At 46.4% G+C, this 9,341-nt stretch overlaps 1 protein-coding gene across 2 annotated transcripts in view; it reads right to left on the reverse strand.

The window, feature by feature from the left end:
- Positions 1-4,789, reverse strand: part of DMRT1 (doublesex and mab-3 related transcription factor 1) — a 105,582-nt gene extending 100,793 nt beyond the window's left edge. Inside the window, exons 1-2 of one of the 2 annotated variants that reach the window (XM_067040160.1) lie at positions 4,454-4,789; positions 745-917 (exon numbers count right to left, since the gene is read on the reverse strand). In XM_067040160.1, coding sequence (XP_066896261.1) covers positions 745-917; positions 4,454-4,789 — 509 coding nt within the window. Of the gene's footprint in view, positions 1-727; positions 918-4,453 lie in introns of both variants that reach the window. The other variant, XM_059073337.2, reaches the window with a different exon arrangement.
- Between the last annotated feature and the right edge of the window lie 4,552 nt (positions 4,790-9,341).

The raw sequence follows: 9,341 nt of genomic DNA on the forward strand, positions 1-9,341 counted from the left end.
TCCATACTGGACAGTGCAGCTCTAGAATACCATAATTCTTGAGGTAATTTGGAGACCCAGTGCAGTAAGCATAGTGAGCTTTGAAGACAGATGGACCAATTGAGATACTTTCTAGTTCTTCAGATGTAGCCAGTCACTTAAAATTTTTATACCTCAATTTTCCCATGGTATAAAATAGGATTAATACCTCCTTCTTCTAAGAATGAAATGAAATGAATCAGCATACATGCAGCCCCTGGTATAATCTTAGTACACGGGAGAGAATTTAAGCCAATGGATACGCCTTGCCTCAACCCCAGTATCCACTGATAGCTGACACATAGGATTTGGCTTTTTTAGACACTCTCCCCAAATGGGATTACAGTCCTTTCCAGAGAAATGGACTTTCATTCTAGGAAACAAGGATCTTTAGCTCCCACCAAGAGGACCCACAAATGAAAAGGGCTGACTGAGATGAAATCTGGACTCTCACTTTTCTGGGATTCTGGGATTCTGACTCTGCCCAGATTCAGCCTTGACAAATAACCAACAGAAAAGTGAAGCCGTCAAACTTCTGGTTTTAGAATTCAGGCCCACCTCCTTTGTGAGGCCATCAAAAACAGACCTTCAGAAGGGAGGATCTTTTAAGAAACTCTAAGCTCTGAATGTGCTCTGGGGCTCAAGACCTTCCCGAGACTCCGTTTTTGTGGCCACGCCTCTCATCCCTCCATCCCAGACACAGGGTTACCTGATGCTGCCGTGGACGTGGACGGGGTGCTGGCCGGCAGGGGCTGCGAGGAGCTGCTGCTCTCAGTCATCAGGCATGGGGTGCTGTTGTCGTTCTCTCTCTTGACGAGCAGCTCGGCCGTGCTGGGCAGGGCGATGGGGTGGCTGATGCCCAATTCCTCCTCCTGGGCCTGCTGCCGTCTCAGGGCCACCTGGAAGTACAGGGCAGTGGGTCACCCTCCAGCACCCCAGAGTCACTCAGTGCAGCTTTGCCAAAGCCACGGAAGCCCCACCCACCCCAGGGTGAGGCCTGAGAATCTCTCCTTGCTTTTTATTTATTTTTATTTATTTATTTATTTTTTTTTTTTGTGGTACACGGGCGTCTCACTGTTGTGGCCTTTCCCTTTGCGGAGCGCAGGCTCTGGATGCACAGGCTCAGTGGCCATGGCTCACGGGCCCAGCCGCTCCGCAGTATGTGGGATCTTCCCAGACCGGGGCACGAACCCATGTCCCCTGCATCGGCAAGCGGATTCTCAACCACTGCGCCACCAGGGAAGCCCTCTCCTTGCTTTTTAAAGCTACCCAGGTAACTCTGAGATGCAGCCAAAGCTGAGAAATGGTTTCCAGCAGAGTCCCTGGCCCACAGTAAAAGCACTCAAAAAATATCCCTTAAACAAGTGAGTACATAGAGCAGCGGGAAAGGCTGGATGAGGAGAAGCTGCAGAGTCAGCAGAGGCATTCAACGTGAGGAGAAGCCAGCACTGAGAGACTAGGAAGGAAGGAGAATGGGGTCACTCACTCTTTCCTTCCACAGATGTGTCAAAGGCTGCTGTACTGGGAACAGCGACCAGCAAGATACACTAAGGTTAGGTTAGATCCCAAGGTACTCACTGTTTAAAAGGAGAAGCAGGAAACAGGCAAACGTGCAACTGCAACTCAAGACAAAACGTGGTAAACACCACAGGACAGGCATACACGGATCCTCCAGAAGAAACGTGGGCAGAAACGGCTTTAAGTGTAAGTATAAGCTGCAGGTGGTACTGGAACAGGGCCTTGAAGAATAGGATGAGTGGGGCTTGACGGGCAAGGATGAAGGGGCAGAACAACCCGAAATAAGGGGGCAGGGTAGGCAGGGAAGGCAGGGGCTGCTCAGGAAACCTTGCAGAGCCCTGTTCTCTGTGGGGGAGGGAGCACATACAGAAGTAATGGGGAAAAGGGAGCTGGAATACGGCACTGAAGTCTCAGGAGAGCGAGGCTGGAGGTGGAGAGAAAGGGAGAGGACACATGCGATATTCCAGGCAGGAGGGAAGGGGACGCAAGTGGGGGCTGGAAAGGATGCAGCATACCTAAGACCCTCCTCAAGGTCCCTCTTCTTTTAAATAACATTGTTTAAGGTTGAAAAAAGAGGTGTCAAGAAAATAAACTGTATTGTGGCTTACTACAAATAACAAAAATGGAGACTTTCTGTTGAAACTGACCATTGGTAATAATGAAATGAGAAAAGGAAGCACCTGTACCTCAGAGGCCCAAACACAAGCCAAAAGTTGAAATCAAAATGGTAAACCAGAAACACAACTACAATTTACACATTGTCTTAGGAATACAGTAGTCCAAATTTAGAAAAATGATTAATTTGGAAGTAATTTTACTCCTAACAAGAGGAGTCTTCAACTTCAAAAACATCCTTGAATAATCAGTTAAGATTAAATAATTAAGCTTAATTCTTGAATTTTCTCTGATTAACCAAGAAGTTTAGGAACAGAATATTAAAGATTTGACCACAAATTTTTTAAAAGAATACCCATGAACTTGTGAAGTATGTCAATGAAAATTTATACCCTGGTTTACACGAATCCCATGCATGCACAAAACATGCAGGGTATTATATAGTCCGTAAACTTAAAACACTTTTACAAAGACCTCTCAAGCGTTCTTAGGAAATGTTATTTAAATGGGGAAGGGGGGGCAATTGGTTTAAAATGCAATTGTTTTAGAGTCAGATCTAAGATCAGTTTCAAGCTATTTTAGAATGACTAAAAATGCCTGTTATAGGAAGGTTAAAGGATTTCATTCAGCACAGCACAAGCCTCCTGGTGTGGAAAATAGTGAAGTTTCATACTACAAAAGTAATCTTGAGTTGCTTTTGTTTTTAACAAAGCAAGCATCCTCCTTCCAAGTTACTACACCTACTAATACAGCTTATTCAAAATTAATGGCCCTACTTGGATATATATTTTTATTACATTTTGAGGACAATTCCCCTCCCAAGCATACTCTCCATACTAAATATTAAAGCCAACAGCTAAATGTTCAGAAAACTTTTCTACCTACAAATACAATTTAAATGTCCATAAGTTTTTTTTCCAGTAAACTCATTGTGACACATTATAATGCTACACTCAGTGTATTCTTTTCATCCATTACAGATTTTAAAAAGAGTCTATAAAGAAACTCAGTAAAATAACCTATATTTCCATGAGTGCACTCGCAATATGTGAAGCCAAAATGTATCTAGTTTAAAACATTTCAAAATTGGGTACATAAAAAGTATAATCTCTAAGCATTTGTGCAATCCTGCACAAGGATCTTACCTAAATCATTTTCAATGGGGGGTATTTACCCATTCCTAACCAAAAGTAGCACACAATAAACATTTCTTTGGTACCTTTTCATCTTAAATAACCTGTTTTAAAAGGATGAAACAACTTTTAGCGGGAAAGAATGTATATTATTCTCTTCTAAAAATCATTTTAGGATACCAACGACGTTAACTATTTCCGTGAAGGTGGTAAATTACTGCCCAGCTTAGGACGCTTTAAAAAACTCACACACTTCCATGAACGGTAGACAAAACCTCAAACTCTTGCATCTATTCCTCTGCGAAGATTTAAAAAAATTCTTAGGTGTGTTTTAAATCGCACTCAAAGTAATTTGTACTTTAATAACTTCGGTGGAGACAGCAAATTTTAAAAGGCTAATGAAATTTCCGTAGTGCTCAAAATGGCTGAGACACTCAACCTGGATCCACCGGGGCGAATACGAAAAGTGCGCCAAGAGCACAACGAGGACCATGCCACGCTGCCGTCCGTTACAGCGCCTTTTCCAGAAAAACAAAGCCTCTCGACGCGTTTTGCGGATAAGCAGCAGCCAGCCGGGTCTCCGCCTCGCCCTAACCAGTAGCCGGAGCGGGCACCCTCCCTAATACAAGCGCACCACCCTGCTCGAGGCGGAGTCAGGGATCCCACTGAACCACGAGGTAGCAAGCCCCCCAACTCTGCTCAGAGAGCGAGGCGAGAGATCCCGGGGACCACCGAAGGCGCAAACCGCGAAACTCCCCGCCAGAAGCGGGGTTGAAGATCCCGGGGAGCCTTCCCCAGCAATGCAAACCCCGCAACTCTCAGCTCTGAAAGGGAAATCAGACATCCTGGGGATCCTCGGGGCCCCCGAGACCCACGAGGGGCGAACCCCACAACTCCTGCTGGAGGGAGAAGGTCAAGGACCCGGAGCCGCCGCAGCAGAGTAAACCCCGCACCTCCCTGCTCTGTCTGCGGGATCGGAGAGGAGTCCCGGCCCTCCGAGAGCGGCGTCCGCACGTGGCTGGGAGCCCGGGCCCCGAGCGCGCCGCGGCTGTCGGGAAGCACCGCCGCCTTCTTCCCGAACTCGCACCCCGCGTGGCGCCCGCCTGGTCCGAGCGGCTTTACCCATAAATTTCCGGGCTGAACCCCGGTTTCGGGGCGCCCGCACTCACCTGCGCGGCCATCACGCGCTGTCTCTCTGCGATCAGGTTGCATTTCTTGCACTGGCAGTCCCGCCACATGCAGAAGCGTTTGTGGCCCTTGAGCGGCGACGCGTAGCCGTGGTTCCTGCACCGCGCGCACTTGGGCAGCCGCGGGGACTTCTTGCTCGCGTAGGCGCCCATGTCCGACGCCCCCGAATCTGAGCCGCCGCAGCCGCCGCTGCCCCCGGCGCCCGCGCCGCCCGTGGTCCCGAGCAGCGCCCCGGCCTTGCCCTGCGGTGGTGCCCCAGGGGCGTGCGGGGCCTCCGACGGTGGCGAAGTCTTGCTGTATGCGTCGTCGTTGGGCATGGTGCCCCAAGGAGATGCGCAAGGACTCTCCGGTGGCTGCAAGGGGAGCACCCAGCCGACGGCAAGGCTCCCGAGAAGAAGGCGCAGGAGGCGTACGCGCTGCAACTGGAGTGGCGAGGTCGGGACTCGCAACGCTCAGAGTGGTGGGGGGTTGTGACCGTTTTTTTCTCTCTCCTTTTTGCGCGCGCGCGCGGCGCAGAACTTTTGGATACTTTTAAGAACGTTCCCGGGATTGCCTGGGCGGGAGAAGGCGCGAGGGAGCGCGGCCACGCCCACCGCCCCCCAAGTCTAGGCACCGAGCTCCCGCTGCGTGCAAGCTTGCACGGGCTGCAAACACCGAGGGCATTGCTGCAGGCCACTGCAAGCCCACACCCGAAGCAGAGGTGCTAGGGGATTGTGTGATCCCTGTACGTTCAGAGGTGCCCACGCCGGGCTGCTCTAGCACGCTGCACGGAGGAAGCTGGGCTTCCCAGCTCAAGAAGGTTGTTGTGCATCATAGTCGTGCAGGCTGCTTGGAGGAGGGGCAGACCACCCTGTGGATCCTCCAGCTCCCTTCCCCCCAGTGACGCCATTTTCCAAGGTCGATAGGGCAGACTTCGGCAGAAGCCAGCCAGAAAGTGGTTTCTTTCTCATTTAAGAAAATTAAGTATGAGGTGAAAGGCCTGAAAAAGTCTCTGCGCTTATATCAGCAAATAAGCTCCTCAGTGTGCGGGGGGTAAGCGTGCCCCATATCGGGCCTTTCTGTTTTCCAGTTACCTCTTCCTGCACCTGTGCTCGTTCGCTCACAAGATTTTCACCCGCTGGCTCCAGATAACTTTGAAATCTGGAGTTCCAGTCCTTCTTGCTTCTTACTTCAGGGGCATGCAGCTTCCGGCCTTTGAGGCAACTTCGCTTAGGATCTGCAAGCACTGGAAACTCGGTCTTCTAAAAACCTCTCTTGGGGGTGGGGTGGGATGTAGCCTTTTATCAGAATTCATTCCGTACTTCAGATCTGTGCATTTTAATTATTCCTCCAAAAACCCAAATCCTCTTACAGCCTTCCCTGCACCTCCACCCCCAACCATGTTTGTCTTCTCTCTTTGCACTTGCACGGCCAATCCAGCCCTAAGGCCTGCTGATCATTTCTTCCTACACACCCAAGTGTGCCTCTAAGGCCAGCCCTTCTCGCATCTGAATCTCTGCAGCGTCCAGCTGGTCTCACTGATTCTTAGTCTTCCAGTATATTCCATATTCCATGCACACAGCAGCTGGCCCCCTGCAGTGTCTTGGTATTGTTTTCCACGTGAAAAACAAAAGTTAAAGACCTGAGGCTGCATCTTAAAAGGACTTTGAATGGTCTCCCTCTGCATTTCTCAGCCTCATATAGTTACTTACCAGCTTGGAGGAGCTCTCTGTTGACCTTTTACATACCTCTTTGCTTGGTGCCACGTCCCTAACCTTGCAATGGCCATTGTCCAGCCAAGGGGGCTGCCCTCACATCTCTCCCTCACTCTCCTTGCTTTTCCCCAGTGTACTCTGGTTCCAAATTCTTGGCCCCAACCCTAGGGGTTAGGTCCCCAAAGGATCCTGGCCACCCCACTCGGCTTCTCATCAAAATGGTTGCCCGTTGACCCTCTCTTTCAGCAGATTAGCATTTTCAGCACTGAAAATCCTCTAACCTGCCTTTCTCGTTCTTATTCTGAGGCCCCTCTCACAGGCTCTTTCCCTCAGCCTGGATTTTCTCCATTAGTGTTCTCAGTCTGAAAATTATTTCCTAAAGAAGCTTCTAGCATTTCACGGTACCTCATATCCTACCCATCAAGCCAGCGAAGCTTTACTTCGGACAGAGGCCAGGATGCAACGATTCATCTCAATCTGGAGCTTGTTAAATGATGACCACTATTTTGTTCAGGAATATCCATAAGACTTTCATTAAAACACACATACCAATTGCTGTTATCTACTATTTACTTTTCTTTTTCCATATTTACATTTTAATACGTTAACTAAATCTGCATCATTCCCAAAGCCAAGTCCAGTTTCAGAGAATGAGGTCAATGCCAGCAGCAGCAGCTGTCAAATCCCTAATTACAGGGGAACACATGTTTCTTATGAGCAGCCCCTCACTAGAATCTGTGATGGAGGGACTTAAGCCTACAGAAAATTTGAGGCTAGGAAACTGTGTGACCAAGATATTAAAACATAAAATGTTGTAATGAAGTTAATAGCCTAACCAAGTTTTTATTCACAAACCACAGAGGAAGTACCAGACACGAGACAATCCAAAAGCAAAGTGGGAAGACCTCCAGGGTGAACAGAGTGGTCCTGGATATTTTGAGTAGTTTGGCCCTGTTGTCTCCTTTCTTCCCTCCCTTCTTTCCAAAACAAAGCTATGCAGGATGATGATGCAGATCTGTATTTACCGAGGTAGAAAGATGTTCAGGGCATACTGATAAGGGAGGAGGAAGGGAGTTCAGTTCTAGAACATGGCAGGGTTAGGCAAAGACTTCTTCGATATGACACCAAAAGCACAAGCGATGAAAGAAAAAAATTGATAAATTGACTTCATCAAAATTCAAAACCTTTGTGCTTCTAAAGACACCATTAAGAAAGTGAAAATACAAGACATGTATCTGATAAAGGACTTTTATCTGGAATACATAAAGAACTTTTGTGATACAATAATAAAAAGACATCTCAACTGAAAAATGGGCAAATTTTTGAATGGACGTGCACCAAAGAAAATGTTCGAATGGCCAAAAAGCACATGGAAAGATGCTTGATATCATTAGTCATTAGGAAAATGCAAATCAAAACAATTAGATACCAGTTCACACCCACTAGGATGGCTATACTCAAAAACAAAGACAGTAGCCAAGTATTGGCTAGGATGTGGAAAAACTAGAATTCTCATGTATTGGTGGTAGGAATGCAAAATGGCACAGCCATTTTGGAAAACTTTACCATCTGACCAAACAATTTCATTCCTAGATACCTGCCACAGAGAAATGAAAACATTATGTCCACACGAAGACATGTATGTGAATGTCAAAGCAGCATTATCCATTTGAAACAATGCAAATGTCCACTAATGGTTGAATGAATAAACAAAAATGGTATATTCATAAAATGGAATATTATTCAGTCATTAAAGGGATGATATACTGACACATGCTACAGTAAGGATGAAACTTGAAAACATTATACTAAGTAAAAGGAGCCAGATTCTTTTCTATGTTCCCCTTTATATGAAATGTTCAGAATAGGCAAATTAATATAGAGAGAAAACAGCAGTTGCCAGGGTTGGGGTGGGAATAGAGAGTAAGTACAAATGTGTTTAAGGGATCTTCGGGAGGGGTGATGCAATGGTCTAAAATTGGATCACGGTAATGGTTGCAAAACTCTAAATTTACTAAAATTATTTGTATGATTAAAACAAGAGAATTTTATACTTTATATATTATACCTCAATGAAGCTATTTAAAATTTTGAACTAAAAGAAAAAAAAACTCAGGATGTTCAACGTGGTTCCATTTCTGAAATAGGAACTAATGTGTATTAATATCTGCTTGAGTACATTATTTAGTTCTCTATGAGTTATAGAATTATGGGTGATCGTCTCCTTATACTTTGTGTGTTTGGGAGGAGGCCCATGGTCTGGTGTCCTCCCTCCTGTTTCGTCCCCTGTAGCTGGGTGGTAAGAAATGACATCTGAGTTTGGGCCTAGCAGACTCAGTGTCAGCCCTGTGATCAACCCCAGATCACCAGCATTCTTAGCATTAAAATTGGAACCCAAGCTGATTTCACAACAAATTATTATGTGTTTTGCTTTCCAGTTACCATAGCTCTGTGGTGCATATATACTTTATTATCTGATTTTTTAAAAACACTTAGGCACTACTGTCACCAGAAATAAATAATACATTATTTTCTTGGTGAGGCAGTATAGCACCATAATTTAATGCCTGGCTTTGAATGCCAGCCATGTGATCTTAGGCAAGTTTCTTAACCTCTCTGTGACTCAGTTCATCTGTAAAAGGAAGGTAATAATAATAACCACCTCAAAGGATTGTTAGGAAAACTAACTTAGTTAATACTCATGATGTGCTTAGAAAAGTATCTAGCACACAGGCTTCCCTGGTGGCGCAGTGGTTGAGAATCCATCTGCTGATGCAGGGGACATGGGTTCGTGCCCCAGTCCGGGAAGATCCCACATGCCGCGGAGCGGCTGGGCCCGTGAGCCATGGCCGCTGAGCCTCCGTGTCCAGAGCCTGTGCTCCGCAACGGGAGAGGCCACAACAGTGAGAGGCCCGCGTACCACCAAAAAAAAAAAAAAAAAGTATCTAGCACACAGTAATATGTATGCCATTTTTATTATTTACATATTTGAAATTTTAAGAGTAGTGAGAAAGCATATACATATAACCTTCCACCTACTAGAATAACTTACAGGGAGGGGAACCTATACTAGAAAACACCAATGATAAATTTCATCTAGTTTGCATTTTGTCCATGCAAAGCAGTTTTTGCCCCAGTTCTTGGTACAACACGTCATGGGGAAAATTCCCTGTGG

This window comes from Kogia breviceps, chromosome 8, assembly GCF_026419965.1.
Source record: "Kogia breviceps isolate mKogBre1 chromosome 8, mKogBre1 haplotype 1, whole genome shotgun sequence".
In the NCBI taxonomy this organism is placed as follows: domain Eukaryota; kingdom Metazoa; phylum Chordata; class Mammalia; order Artiodactyla; family Physeteridae; genus Kogia; species Kogia breviceps.